Genomic DNA, 15,380 nt, shown 5'->3' with positions numbered 1-15,380 from the left:
TAAGCTATGTACTGCTATGGACAGGTTCAGCAACCCAAGGTGTTTCAGCCACTTAAAAAAGGCCACCAAAATAAAAATCAATATCAGTTAAGGTGTATGCTATGTTTTTTTCTGACAGTAAAACCCTGTTAAATAAGCCAAATATTGCTGTCTCAAAATCAACCAAATTCCATTGGCAAAATCGGCAATTTTACCTCACAGTACAGAGATGCTGGTCTACCACTGCTTCAATCTGTTAGCTAGTTTGTGTGACATTTTTATTTTAAATTGTAGTTCGGTTTCACCAAAGTCAATTAATGATTTTGCCAATGGGATTTGGTTGGCTTGGAGAGCGCGTTATTTGGTTTATATGTATTTACCGTCAGAAAAGGCTGTCTCACAGCAAGGTAAAGCAGTGAAAATATTCCAAATATTTAAATATAAATATTACAATTATATTATATATGATAAAATATAGTATAGTGAGCAGCAGTTAGAAGTTACTCTGGTGATAGGCAGACCCAAATTTGCTACTTTTGACAGATGGCCATATTACACATTGTCCCTTTAAATCATTTATGCAACTTGCTATTTCCAGTTTTTCTAGCATAAAGGTCCCTTTATTATCTCATTGTAACTCAGATCTCTTTTGATTTGTTGACTGAACAGACAAAAGAAACTATTAAAGCAGAATTAAAATCACTTTCAAATTAAAATCAAATGATACATTGTTGGCAGATAAGTTATTTTTATTTTCTAATTTTCTAATTAAACTACTGACACTGCACAAGGTATCATGTCTGCTTTTTTCTAACATCTTTAAATCATTTATGCCTCGTGCCAAATGCCAAACACTCGCTATTTCCAGTTTTTCCAGTGTGAAGATCAACTGGAATAAAAAAGATTAATCAATAATGAAAACAATCATTAATTGTCTTATTTTCTCCACTTTTCACCACCATCTTTCAGGCATACAGTACACTAAATATGGCTGCAGGAGGAAGAGTGACAGCCGTTTGGTGCATCGAAACTTTTGTGAAACCAGCAAAAAGCCCAAACCCATTCGGAAACGCTGCAACATCCAAGAGTGCAGCCAGCCCACGTAAGTGACCTCCGACTATAGACCATGCAGCTGCACTTTTATATTTCAAAAGCTCACTGCAGCATTAGAAAGGTAATAATGTACTTGCATCCATACTGTATATCCACCCTCACATAATCCATGCCATTTGAGAGGGAATATAAGTACTGCTATAATATATAATCTAAGTGGAGAATAAAAAATATAATTGCCATGTGACATGAAATCCATTTATATAAGCCTGCTGTGCTGACAGGTGGGTGGTGGAGGAGTGGAGTCCCTGCAGCAAGACCTGTGGAAAGCTCGGCTACCAGACCAGGGTGGTGCAGTGCATGCAGGCGCTCCACAACGGCACCAATAGGCCCGTCCACAGCAAACACTGCACCGAGGATCGTCCGGAGACCAGGAGAGCCTGTAACCACACCGTCTGCCCCGCCCAGTGGAGGACAGGGGCGTGGTCTCAGGTGAGCGAAGAGGACAGCCAGCTGTGCCAGCTGTTCTGTTGGAGGACTTTGCTTACTGTAAATTATTTCATTTTTGCAGAGGGATATGTTATAAATAAATAAAGTTAGGGTACATATCAATTTAAACAATCAATAATATAATCATATAACCATCATATCATATAATCATATAAAAACTACAAGTGCACTCTGAGAGCCCAGACCTCTACCAAGACCAAATGCCCTATCTTGCAAAGTTCATGAAAATAAACAGTACTTTGTGTATGTGTCCTGTGATTCATATGTACTCCACAGTTCAGTGTTTTCTTCCTTGGACAATACTTCACCCTTTGAAATCCTGCAGACAAACAAATGGAAAAACACACAAATCGCACTGAAAACATAACCTTGGAAGAGGTAAAAATCTAGGTGCTGAAAACAGTGAGCGTATTCCCAGTATATGCCACGTCATAAAAATACAGGAGCATGGTAAGACTTTAGTAGAATGGGTGTGCATAAAACTGACATAAGAAGAAAAACTGACATAAACATGAATTAAACAAAACTTTCCTTTGAGGGAAAACCTGTTTCTGCTCACAGGGTTGTTTGCATGTATCAAGAGTTAATTGAATATTGAAGAAGCTGACCATCATTGTCAAGAGCATTGCATCAGGGTCCTGCATTACCCTCTTGGGGTTTAATTAGACAGTAATGACCTACTCACAGTACATTATTCTGCTTATTTCATGGCTACTTACCCAAAATATTTTTTGTGGCAATATTTATTCTGATTTAAAATTATTTCTGGTTCCTCCAGATCCTATGATCAATGTATAACACGATTCCTAAAGCTTTAACGTGTGTGTGTGTGTATATGTGTATGTGTGTGTGTTGGTGGTGTGGCAGTGTTCGGTGACCTGTGATGAAGGGATTCAGCAGAGGCAGGTGGTTTGCAAAGCCAGCGACAACACCATCGGAGAATGTGAGGGCGAGAAGCCAGAAACAGTCATCATTTGCAAACTCAGTCCATGTCCAGGTGAGACCCACATACTTTTTGCAGCATGTAATTAGGGAACTGTATTCACATCCGTACTCACAGATACAGCACAACTGCATGCAGCAAATATAGAGTTCTGTTTTTGCTGTGTGTTGCAAGCTTGCTGTACCACACAAAATAGTGTTTAAACACATATAGGTTTGTTTTAAAATGATGTCTGAGTTTTTTTTTAATCATGTTTGTTTCCTGCATTTTGTACCTTTCCTGTCTTATTTTATGAAGGTACTAGTTGAATCTGAAACTATTTAACTGTTGCACAATCGGTCGGTTTGGGTGTGCGATATCATTCATCTTTTTTTGGCCAAGACCTTGGAATTCCTTCTTCAGGTTGTCCTCCATTCGTGCTGCTTAGCAACCACTCACAAACACCCTTGCAACCAAGTGCACCCTACTCATAACACGCCCGGTTTGTTATCATCTCAAAGTTGCGTTAATTCAGTTGAGAAATGGACAAGAAAAGAGTGATTGTCGAGGTGGAGAAACACAAAGGGCTCTGTGACCCACAGCAGCAGTTGTTGGGCACATGAACAAAGTTCTATGGGTTCTGAACGTAGTCGGTGTAAAATGACATGCAGCTTGGAGTGCTGCATTAGATGTGCTGCGTGCAGTGTAAAATAGCCTTTAGATAAACTTCCTCCTTTTCCTGATGTATGCAAAAAGACTGACTATAAAGACCTGGCTCAAAGTTTTGTCTTCCTTTTGAAGAACTAACATCTGCTGCATCCTGTGCACTGAGCCACAACCTCCTGGCTGTAAATTTAATGAGGATATTTCATATAGTATATGATGTTTTTCTGACTCAGAAGTCTGACTCAACCAGATCAAAGTGATTAGATCTTCCTAGAAAATAATTACTTTATGAAACTGTGCAGAATAATCAGGACCACAGTGAAATAATCAGCTTTTTCACATCACCATGTTGAACACAGGCTCAAATTGGAGACATTTACGTCACCATTTTGTGATTGACTACATTTTTCTGTTTGTATGATTAATCATGTCTTCTAACTGCACTTGTAATGTCTCCATAGCAAGACCAACATAAAATGTTACATTAAATTACAGTCATATCCACTGACATATTACATACCTCCTAAGAGGAAGAGAGACAATTAAGGATTGGTTTCGAGTCTTTTCAGATCCTGCAGTTCTTTCCATCTGTTGAACAACAAGGTTGACAAGTATTTTCTCCCCTGCTCTACCACTGTCCCTTTTTCTCTTCGCTGAGCTTGCCCCAGTAAAAGCATAACAACAAATTATACTTTCAAAAACGACAGTAGTAAAGTAAAAATCTCCTTGATGTTGCTGCTTTTCTCTCTGTGCCTTCTCTTCAAAAAGGTTTTTTTGGCATCCTTTCACAGGCAGTGATTAGTTCTGAGTGTTTTTTGTCAAAAACATGAATAAGTGCTTTATGTTGTGCCGTCCTTTCTGTAAATAGCAGCGAACTTTATTATAGGTTTCTAACAACTCTGTTTTCTCACAGAAGCACAAGGCTGTCAAGAGCTTTTTTTGAGGTCTCTTTGTGGCTGCTGTTTAAGTATATTTTTTACCCTAATTTTGTCCTCCCCTCCAGGACAGCCAGTGTCCTCTCTCACTATTGAAACAATGGGAAACTCCACAATAAAAGATGACGCTGTACACCAAAGGGCTCCTGAAAATCCTGTCCACAAAATCTCTTCAAGTGAGTTAATATATAATTTGTTTCAGAAATCAATCATGTAAAACTTTAGAGTAGAAGTGTTATTTATGATGCTCCCTCTCCTGTCATTACCAGATGAGCCATGTCTGGGGGATAAATCGATTTTCTGTCAAATGGAGGTTCTCGCCCGTTATTGTTCCATCCCTGGATATAATAAGCTTTGTTGTGAGTCTTGCAACAAGAAAGAAAACCTCGCCACACATGCTCCCGACCTCCTAAACTCCCCAGCAGCCTCAGTTGAACCTGAAACCTCAGCTCCCTCTCACCCTGCAACACCCAAGGCTCCTTCACCCGCTACCACCCAGAGCCCGCCACAAACCACTAAAGCCATCAGCCGACGGCTTCGCTCCACTGCCCCGGTGCCAACCACAGCCGCCGCTGAAGCCTCGCCATCCACGGTTGCTGCTCCGCCCCAGGGTCCCACCAGCGACTCCTTCCTCACAGCTGGGAAGGGAGACTCAGACCCAGGGCCTCTTCTACCTCCAGGGCCGCCGCGGCCCACAGCGGACTCCAGTGGAGGTGCCTCTAGAGAGCACAGTCCAAACAGCACTTTAGGCCCAGTTGCTTCCAGGTCAAGAAGGGACGATTTAGGATCCGAGAGGGACTCGAGTCACAGAACCCTGTCAGCTCAGAAATGAACAGTGAGCGATGTTGTGAACGTGCTGCTCAGTGAGACGCTCTCAAACATCAGCTGATAGACTCGCAGTCTTGCTGCAGATATTTTCTTTCTGTTTTTTTTTTTTTACAAAGTTTTTTTGTTTCCATGCCAGTGAACATAGACCAGACCAGAGATGGTTACCTCATCAAAACTCCAGAGCGATCTGCGTGTGTGTGTGTGTGTGTGCAGCGTCGCTCTGCCCTCTGTGCTTCAAATATGAAACGGAAGAAAAAAAAAAAATTGTCAGGTGCTGTAAACTAAAACGACTACAAGACGTGTTCAAAATGTGATGACTGCATTGCTACATTCATGTTTTTATCTGTGTACAGTTGTGTAAGCCTGTTTTTTCAAGTGCATTAGAACTACTATTGAACTTGTATTGTGAACATGTGAGGAGAGGTCAAAGGCCGTGGCTTTGGAGGTGCACGTGTCAGCTGCGGAGACTCGAGTGTCCCACCAGAATAACTATAGACACTGCTAGTGTTGATTTATAAATAATTTTGGACAGACTAGGCAGTGTTTCCCCTGTACCTCTTTATTACTAAGCTAGGCAAAGCTAAGCTAATTCCCTTCTAACTTCAGCTTCACGTTTAGAGTAGTATAGATGTAAGCGTGGTATCAGTCACATTATCTATTCTGAACAAAAAAGCTAAAAAGCACATTTGCCAAACCATTTTTTTAAATTCACCATCTAAAAGTGTTGTAAGAAATTCTGGAGAAAGCTAGTTGATTGTTAAATCTCATTCCCAGGTCGTCAAATTCTGACGTTTTCAGAATTAGATTAAACAACCAACTATTTTACCAACCTACGATTGGCAAAAGTCACCTGTGACACGTCAGATTTTCTAAAAGTTGAAAACAGATACATGAGGAAGAGCAGATGTGTAGTGTTCTCTCTGACAACTTGAATTAGTTTAAAAGTTATTATTAACATTGCACAATGATACCAAGAGTAAAACTGCAAAATGCAAATATAATTAATCCAATTACAATGTGTCTAACTGATTAGAATAAAACACTTGTTAATTCTATAGTTATTCCAGTGGCTCGCTCCAGACTCCACAGTCTTCACTCCTGGCAGGGAGCTTCATGGTTTCTCTGTCCCCGGTGCTCTTTTGTTTTTTTGTTTTTTTTTTGTTTTGTTCTCAAATCCAACGTACTGGTGATCATCCTCACTGGAAAAAAATCACGACTGTTCGTAAGCCAACCCCACTGTAGCAGCCCTCCGCCTGCCTTTGTGGAAGTCAGTCACTTACGCTTTAAAAAAAACAAAAAGATCTGAGAAAAAACTCATTATGTTATTTTTTTTTTTTGTAACTGATATATTTTTCAGATAATAATGTATATAGTGTAAATTTCAAGTTATGAAAAGAAATTAACAACCAGGAGTAGAACGGGAAGTATGTTGCTATTGGAAAACACAGGCGATGCTGTAAGTCTACAGACTGTGGTTGGTCATACTGTTACACCATTCCTGCATTGCAGTTCATAACATCATTATGTTTATTGTATAGTTCTTGTATATACGTACGTGAATGAAAGCTTTAAATGTTAATATTTATTGAATTTTTAAGTGGTATGGAGAACAAAGTAAAACACATTTGAAAGAACAAGAATTTCTGTTATTTCACATCTATTAAGCCTCTATTTGCTGTTGCCACTTAGAGGTAGTCATGTATTATGCTGTGATTTAGTGTCCTTGAATATCCATCATACATAACCTTCCATTAACAGTTTTATTCAGCTACAGCAGAGTTATGTAGATTCATTCTACCTGTTGCAGTGCCATAATGAGTCAGCACCAGGCCTTAATGCAAGATTATCAAACCGGGCGCTGCCCATCACAATCAGATATGATATAATGTCAGTGAATGAAAGAAGTGAAAGTGTGCAGCTATAAAACGACCAGCTATATAGAGGAGGAGTCATATTAGCAAGGTCAAGATAGTGATGAACTCGCCTCCTTGACAAAATCTGGTGTTGGAGCATCATAACAGGTTAAAGCATCATCACCGTTGGAGAACCTTCTCATATATAAAAACTGGTGACAGCACATCTTCACATGGATAAAAAAGTAAATTAACAGGTGATGATGCACCTGCACACAGATGAGAACTAGCAGGTAACAGCACACTTTAACAAGGATGAAAATACAGTAAACTAACAGGTGACAGCAGCCCTAATGCAGTTTCATTACCTGCATACATGGTAGTTCAGCCCCTGACCTCTTGAGAAAACTCATGATTTCAAGGCAACTGTCTTCACTTTTTCTTAAAGCTTTGAATCAGACCTTAACTCTTAAATGTTGAAATAACCTTGTAACAAGATTTGTCAACCTATAATCTTTTGTTGAGACACTTTTCTTTTTTAAACACACAAAATTTTGTATTTCAAAAATTGTTGAGTGCACTCAAATTGAAAGTGAATATTGATCAATAATTAAATATTTTCAGTTGCAACCTATTGCCACTCAAATAATGACAGATCAGTTTTACAGCTCACCATGAACTGTTCTTGAAGTGCAGAATTTCTGGGGTTTCTAAAACATAAAGATTCAAGTTAATCAATGAGTCAGTTACATCACCAAAGACTAGGTCAACAAACCTGCTTTAGTTTATTTTAAAACTTGAATTAAACCTCAAAAAATTACTGAAGGCAGCTGACCCTTTGCTAAGCCCTGCCCTTCTCAGTTAGTGTTGCTAGGCCCGTCCTGTCCAGTTTTCCATTCTCACCCTGCGTCAATAAGCTAGTTAAGATATATACTATATGTATAAGATAGCTAGCTAGCTGACAACCATGGATTAAAATGATGACTCTCACAAGCAGATTTCATGATTGTAGCTGCTTAATGTCAGCTAATGCTAATGCTTAAACCCCTTGCAGCTGTACAGCTGCATACATGATATAATGTTAATGCTATAAGACTAGGGCTAAAGCTTGATTGTGTCTTATCAAACATTGGTCATAAAGGACAGAAGTAAAATTGTTAATGTGGGAAAAGTAAGCGCAGGGATTAGATAAAGGGCAGCAGACCTTGGAACAGTTACCCAGTCAGACCAGCCGGACCGCATTCAGGCAGGATAAAAACTAAACCAACCCGGCTTAGACCTTGGAGTATGAGCCAGAGAGAGATGCGTCATCATCAGTCCGCTTTGATTCTGTTCCTCAAACCCCCAAAAGTCATGAATGTGGAAAATGCTGCAGTAACACAGGTTTGGCTGGCGACGTTACTGGAGTTGGTAAGCTTTAGCTAGACGGACATGCCAACGTTTGCAGCTTACTGCAAAAAAAGACACCACCCTCCAGGCTCATTACACACAGAGTCTCTTTTTTCTTTCATAGTGAGCTATTAATATCCTATTTTTACAGTGTGACGGAAGAAAATGAATCAAGCAAAATAAGCACATTCAAGCTCTTTATTAATTTTGTCCAGTCATGTAATTGTGTGTCAGCAGATAAGTAATGACTCCCAATCAGGAGGTCTTAATGAGGTTTCAGTGGCACATGGTGACATTAATTCCTATTAGAAGCCAGCTTCCTTCCGCCAGGCCGGCACTGGGCCTCTCCGGCCTCTGCCAGCGTTGGAGCCGAGCGTCTCCCCGTCAGCAGCTTCTGTTTCTGCTCTCGCTGAAAGGGCGGCGTTCAGTCGAGCAGCCGGGCATCTCCCAGTATTCCCCTGTGAGCGAAGCCAGGGTGCTGCTGCGATGCGGGTGTCGCACAGGCCCAGTCAGCCCAGGGTGGGGCCAGCTGTGAGGCGTCTGCGGAGGTGTCTGGTGAATTCCAGCTGTGCTCGGGGCAAAGCCTGATTGACGATTGACTTTGGCAGCCAGCCCTGAGGAGAACATTATCTTTGTTAGACTGTCAGTCTTTGTAAACAAAAGAGGACAAGTATCAGCGAGTTACAGTAGCCTGCTGCTGTACAATTAATATGTACTGATATTCAAATATGGTTTCCTACAGAAGTAAGTTTTCAACCACACTTATCGGTCTTTATCAGTGTGTAGAATTTGCTCAGTTGTCATTCATTGCTGTTATTTTGACTCCAACAGCTGAGGAAGACCACGGCCTGCAGTTGACAGCACCAGAAAAAGCTAAGTAAGTGGATTTTGAGTTAAAGGGGTCCTCCACTGATTTGGTATTACATTTCTATACAGTAGGGGAAATCAAAAGAAGCAGATTTTTGGAAAGAATGGTCAAAATCGAAGCAGCAGAGGCAGAGATATCCTGATATTTAATGCCAAGACGTTCCAAAAACGCTGGATCCTACATTTCCAAAAATGCTATTTTATATAGTAGTTTCTTTCTTTCAGTGGTTTTATATAGTTTATAGATTATTTCATGAGAACTAGAACCCGGCTCCACACCTCCACTTTGTAATAAGGGCTTACTGCTGAAAATACCGTTAAAATCTCAAGTCAAAGCAGTGATACCACTTTGATATTTTAATTTAGGAAAACTCCCTCCACGGCCAAATTATACAGTTCATGTTTTTTCTTAAGCTGAAAGGTACTTCTTCTGATAAGCAAACTGAACTTAATGAGTTAAAAGTGTGGTTTTAAAATAAAAATTAAAAAAGCTGTTCTCTTGCATAAAATACAACCTCCAGTGGGCATTTACAATAATAAACCAGTGAGAGCATACGTATGTATATGTATATCTTTATTTATATGCTGTATACGTCATGCATCATTTCAGTACTGTACTTTGTCAGGTATTTCCTGTAAGCCCTGTGAATCTAACCATAGATTATAACAGTCACAAACAGCAAATAGTTATAAAATAAACCCATGGCTGCAGCCATTTGACAACTTTCAATTGTCAGTGAGAGCCAATTCCCCTCTAAACTTCTCAGGTGGTGTAATATAAACAAACTTTTTGAGTGAGGGATAAAATTATCTAATATTTCACAATACCCCATTAATCGGAGGGGCTCAATGGACTAAACCACCTAACTGTATATCATATAATTGAATCTAGCTCCACTCTGACCAGCCACAGCAGTAAAGTGCTGCTTACACATTGAATCACAATCACTGGAATCCACCAACCACCAGCTACATCTGCTGTAAACCATCTGCTCTTCATTTCTCACTTGCCGTGTTGCTGTTGATTGTGCTATTTACTCCCTCGAACACCTCCGGCTTCCTCAGCTGGTTGCTCATCCTAGTCACTACCATACATGTGATTGTATATTCTTTTCCTGTAGCTACTTCTTTTCTCAAAATTGCACATTTCTGTGGCAGTAATATGTGTTTGCTGACTCCTGTGCAGTCCTGGAAGAATCTGAACTCTGTGCTTGCAGAGTATATTGAAGAGTAGATCCTGACCTGAAATACAAATATTTAGAGACCTTTCTGCAGTGATAATTCTATAATGTTTGCTCCAGACTGAAACCTGCATATCCTTTTAGCATATTACATTATGGAAATAGATGTTTTGTGTGTGGCATTGGTTTATTTTTGAGTTGTTTATCTATTTGATACTGTGGAAAATGGCCAAGGCAGAAGTGCTGGGGCTTGCAGTGATAGAAAAAGCACCTGCGTTATCCCATCTGTGCAATATTCATTTGTCACACACTGGAGTCTGCAGATGCTTTTCCTATTGTCATTTACTAAAATGAAAAATACATTGCATGTGAATTTACCTTCACGTCCATATTGAGAAGCCATGTGAAGCGGCTTTTTCTTGTATCCTCATCCAGAGGTTGAATGATGATACAGGTAGGTCCGTCCTTGGCTCTGTAAAAATGAAAACAAACTCATTTACTCATCATTATTCCATCATAGTTTATTATGGATTATGTGCATGTCCATACTGTAGGCTATATTTTTATTTCCAAACTGGCACATAAACAAAGTGCGCTCGTCTTTCTTGAGTTTATGAATATATAGGATTGGTAATTAATCTGTTCGTTTACCATGTTGACATGAAATCTGGTGTAGACATTCATGTCCCCCTCAGAATGACTGAAAATAATATTTGCCAATGAAAAAAAGCTGAACTCTGAAAAAGGAAAAGTTGGCAGTGAAAAACCTGATTTGGAAAAAGTTGTATTAGCTCTGACCAGTGAAGTATTCTTGTGTTTGTCGTCTTATTTGTCATTATTATGCTTAGTGCAAGAACAGCTCCGGTTTATCATCCCCGTACGTAATATCTGCACTTCACCAGACATAACATTGTCTTCTTATGCTGCCGTTGATTCTGCATGTCTTACAAATTGTCTGTTTTGTTTTGTCTATGTAGTGCAGGCTCTGTTTGTATTTGTATATTTATTTTTGATTGTATTTTCAATGCTTATATTCTTAATATTTGTGCTTTTCACTGCTGCCTGCCTGGGACTACAGATGAAATTAGAATTTCTGGCTGGTATATTTTTAGAAATGTTATTAATATGCGCCATCCCTGTCGAATAAAGTAATAAGCTAAGCCAGGGGTTCCCAAACTTTCCATGTCAAGGCTTCTGAAATAACATTAGCTTATGAACAGGGCCCTTCTTTTGCAAGATGTCTGTAAGAACCCAAAGTCGGATGTTTTTTTTGACCTGTGTCGAGTGCTTTGCTTTGTTTCAAGTGATGCACTCATTTGAGACGATCTCATAGCAAAGAACCCACTCACATCCATTCCTATGTGTGGCAGTAAATCCATACTTTGTGTATTATGCATCATACTTGTGGGTTTGCCAGGAGTTGTATGGATTTTTTTTTTGTCAGCTGGGCTGCTGTTCTGCTGGTCAGGTCTTTTAATTTTCAAAAAATGTGTCCATTTAATGAGTTAGAACTAACTAGCTAAATTTCAGGAGCAGAGCTGCTCCCTCCTTTCTAGCCTCTCCTCTCCACACCAAAGTGGTGACAGAAAGTTGAAACAGAAAACCAGAGACAATAAAAAAATATCTGAATATCTGAAAGACAGATATGAAGATGAAATCAGAAGTCACTGAAAAACACCTCAGAATACAAAGTTTTATTCTTCACTGGAACTTGTTTCAGTGCCAATACATGTTTTTTGTTCAGGTTTTGTTTTTCATTTTTTTAAGTTAATTTTCACTGGAAAAACTATCAAAATTGTGCCAGTGTGACATTTGTTGGGGTCTGTACCAAACAAACATGTTTTATTACATCTGCAGCACTACAGTACGTCATTATAATGCTGTTTTGTCACACTTTTTTTTCCTTTATCAAATAATTGCATTTTTTGCAATGTGGATATTGCACTTGCATTGTGCAGCCCTGATTTGAATTAATATTTACTCAGCCAAGTATCGCTCTAAATGCAATGGCTATTCTGCTATCCTCACATTCTTGAAGTGCCTCCGACAGCCGTCTCATAAACCATTTTTATCTCAAACACACACGAGATATGACTGCAGACGTTTAAGGCCACTGATATTAGCTGGAGCTGAGCACGTTCCCACAGACTGTCAGAAGAAACTAAAATGTCAAATCAAAACACTCCACTGGATTTATTACGGAAGAGTCAATTTCATTCTGGCACCTTATTACCTGAATGACTGAGATCACTCAGAATATACTGTGACAGGAAGTTTAATGACACTGTTCATTACTGTATGTTTCCAACATGTGATGATTAATGCCATCCTACCTCACAAAGCCTGCCTGAGGTGGGAAGGACTCCAGCTGAATGGCTGCTCCTCCAAGATAAACGCTGGATTTTTGTTTGCAACTGTGTCTGACACTCAGGAAATCCCTTTGGCCAATCAGATTTCCTGCTGTCTCGGCAGAAACCTCGTGAGTGACGATTGTTTCAGGTCCAACACGCCTCAGAACCTGCAACACGAGAACTATTAAATTTAGTTTGCATGTGAACTGCAGGGCTGAACTGCAGATTGATGTATGTAATGAGAGGTATAGCAGTGTGACAATACATTTCATGCTGCAAATAAATTGCATAACATCAATCAATCATGGCTATAAATTCAAGTGTGCAGACAACTTCACCTTCAAACTGAAATGTAATATGAAAATGTTAAATAAAAATACAAATCTTCTCTAAACTCAGGTTGCTTACATAGTATCTGTCTCATCTATGCTATTTATACGCTATAGTTTTACACAGTTATCTAATTATCTAATTATCAGATTATCTAATTATGTAATTATCAGCACACTGTAAAACAATCATACAGGAATTCAGCTCAGACAATTAATCTTTTTTCATTAGACGCACACTTTTTTTTTTTTTTAACAGCAGCAGTTTTAGATATTGTCTTTGTGCCAGTGCTGGAACGAAGTAGCTCCAACAGAAGCAGCTGTAAGTTCTTTCTTTGCAATGAAGAACTGACTTCTCAAGCTCTAAAAATGTAAGAGGAAATCAAATGTATTTCTTATGGTGCAGTACAGAGGTGGTTTTCTTGCTAACCAAGCTAAACTTATTTTTACGAGTAAAGCTATTTTTCCATCAGGAAACTCTGTTAACAACATCAGTATCGTATTGCCTGACAGTCTCAGAAGCTGTTTTCGTTTCAGTGACTGGTCATGTTCACTGGGAGGCTGCTGAGCCCAGTTCTGCTAAAAGTTACTGTTTGCTATTTTAGCAACAAGTTACACGCTACAGCTATCTGTCCATCAGGAAAACTCTGCAGCTAAATAACAGAGCTTTATCAGAAGAGAAAGCAGAAAATGTTTTCTCCATAAAATATGATACAATTTCAACTAAGTCAGTGAAAACAATGATAAAGTTTCTGCTTTTGTACAGTGAACCCTGATCCTCAAAAACACTGCAGCCTGCTCAGGTCCTTCCATGCTCTGCTGCATCTTAAGTGAGAAAGTTTTTCACTGGATGTGAATTTGGCGAATGCTCCCGAGTGTAATGATTATGATGATTGATATCAAGTTCATTTGACTGCGAAAGTTTGTTTTCAACCATTACAAACTTATTTCAACTTTACAACAACTTCAACAACTTCTTTTCAAATCCAGTCAACTGAAAAGCACTCACTTTAATGTGCTGTATGCTCGGATTCCACTGATGCATCTCTTCCACTCTGACAAACAGCAGGTCGTAGAGCTCGTCCACGCTTGCCTCCAGCACCGCCTCCAGCCTGAACACCTTCCTGGCTCCTGGCATCACTTTGCTACAGATCACATCCCCGTCACTCTGAAAAAGAAGGAACAATAAATGCACGGGACGGATATAACTGTTACACAATGGCCACTTAGGAGCAGCAAAGCGTGGAAATTGGAGGTAAATTAACTTAGGAGAGGATCGAAGGCACTTCAATCAGCCAAGCAATCACATGTTACCTGTGTGATCTCAACCTTCCATCCTTCTTTGTCCTCCAACATACTGAGAGCCTTCCTCATTGCTTCTTGGCCTTGTTGTACAAAGAACAGCTGGTCTTCTTTTAGTGGCACAGGTTCTGTTTCATCAGGTTTGGGCTCTGCAAGAGACTCTTCTTAGTAATCTCTCAACAACTACAAACTAAAAACATTATTAAACCAACAGAATTATGTTTCTTATTACCATTATTATACTTAAATCCAGCACATGTTTTCATGTGATGTTGGATCTGTCCCCATCTCTGCAGGTGTGTGATCTCCTGGCCTATCACTGCCACAGCTGTGCGTTGTAGTCCTGCATGATTAAACAGTAAAAAAAAAAAAGAAGCTCAGTAGTCATACCCAGAATGCAGCATTTTTATGAAAAGGAGTCCTCCCTCAGATTATTGAGCATGTTTACCTGCCATACTCCTCAGATGTGGGTAGGAGATTCCACAGCAGAGCTTTACAACAGCAGGCAGCATATCGTCTGTCTCTGGCAGTGACAGCAAAGAAGCAGAGCGTGTCTTTGGGCTTTATACGGCCTCTGAAGGACACTGTGGAGATAAGCAACGGAGTAGAAGATAGGACCTGCTCTGAATTCTGCTCCGAAGGCCACACTTGACAAGAGTTTTATGGACTAAAACTGGATGCAGAGGCAGGCATAGAGGAAAAATCTAATCCTGCTGTACATATAATAACAGAAACAGCATTGAGTGGTAGATTTAAGTGCAACTAAAATGGTTTAATCTTTCGTTTTTCTTTCTAATAATACCTAATAATAATGTAGTTCCTGAATAGCTCTGAATAAAGGACTTTATGAAAGAGATCATTATAAGCTACTTGAAAAGAAGTATGTTAAAGTTATAACAGGCAAGTTAGAAAAGAAAAAAATTCTGAGCCATTTTCTAAGTCTGATCTACTTTGTCTTCTCTCCTGTATTGTTTATTCATTTATTCATTTATTTATTTATTTATTTATTTATTTATTGTCAGGATGAAGTGCTCGCTGTTGTAATACTCATGTTGGCCACAAGAGGCTGAAGTGCACTTTCTGATGTTGGTGATTTTGGCAATTACCAATGCTGTTAATCTAGGGAAGCTGTGGCATAAACCTTACACTCTGTGGTGGTCTAATAAATTCAAATGAACTCAGGTCAGAGTTAATCAGATGCTAACTTGTACAAGT

The 15,380-nt window shown here is 39.4% G+C and overlaps 2 protein-coding genes across 2 annotated transcripts in view; one reads left to right on the top strand and one right to left on the bottom strand.

Annotated features, from left to right (window-relative positions):
- adamts14 (ADAM metallopeptidase with thrombospondin type 1 motif, 14) overlaps positions 1 to 5,163 on the top strand; it is a 63,736-nt gene extending 58,573 nt beyond the window's left edge. The window contains exons 18-22 of the mRNA XM_084740508.1: positions 949 to 1,081; positions 1,317 to 1,524; positions 2,410 to 2,539; positions 4,134 to 4,241; positions 4,335 to 5,163. Coding sequence (XP_084596634.1) covers positions 949 to 1,081; positions 1,317 to 1,524; positions 2,410 to 2,539; positions 4,134 to 4,241; positions 4,335 to 4,897 — 1,142 coding nt within the window. The 3' untranslated portion in view covers positions 4,898 to 5,163. The remainder of the gene's footprint in view (positions 1 to 948; positions 1,082 to 1,316; positions 1,525 to 2,409; positions 2,540 to 4,133; positions 4,242 to 4,334) is intronic.
- Positions 5,164 to 8,563: 3,400 nt separating this feature from the next.
- star2 (steroidogenic acute regulatory protein 2) lies at positions 8,564 to 14,677 on the bottom strand. Its single transcript, XM_084741036.1, has 7 exons — positions 14,614 to 14,677; positions 14,398 to 14,508; positions 14,178 to 14,314; positions 13,873 to 14,031; positions 12,517 to 12,701; positions 10,562 to 10,655; positions 8,564 to 8,749 (listed from the first exon to the last, which is right to left on the bottom strand). The coding sequence occupies exons 1-7, from the start codon at positions 14,675 to 14,677 to the stop codon at positions 8,645 to 8,647; spliced, it is 855 nt and encodes a 284-aa protein (XP_084597162.1). The 3' UTR covers positions 8,564 to 8,644.
- Between the last annotated feature and the right edge of the window lie 703 nt (positions 14,678 to 15,380).

The sequence above is a fragment of the Lutjanus erythropterus genome, chromosome 17, assembly GCF_056507025.1.
Source record: "Lutjanus erythropterus isolate fLutEry1 chromosome 17, fLutEry1.hap2, whole genome shotgun sequence".
Taxonomy (NCBI): Eukaryota; Metazoa; Chordata; class Actinopteri; order Lutjaniformes; family Lutjanidae; genus Lutjanus; species Lutjanus erythropterus.
This window is presented reverse-complemented; position numbering and strand designations above follow the sequence as displayed.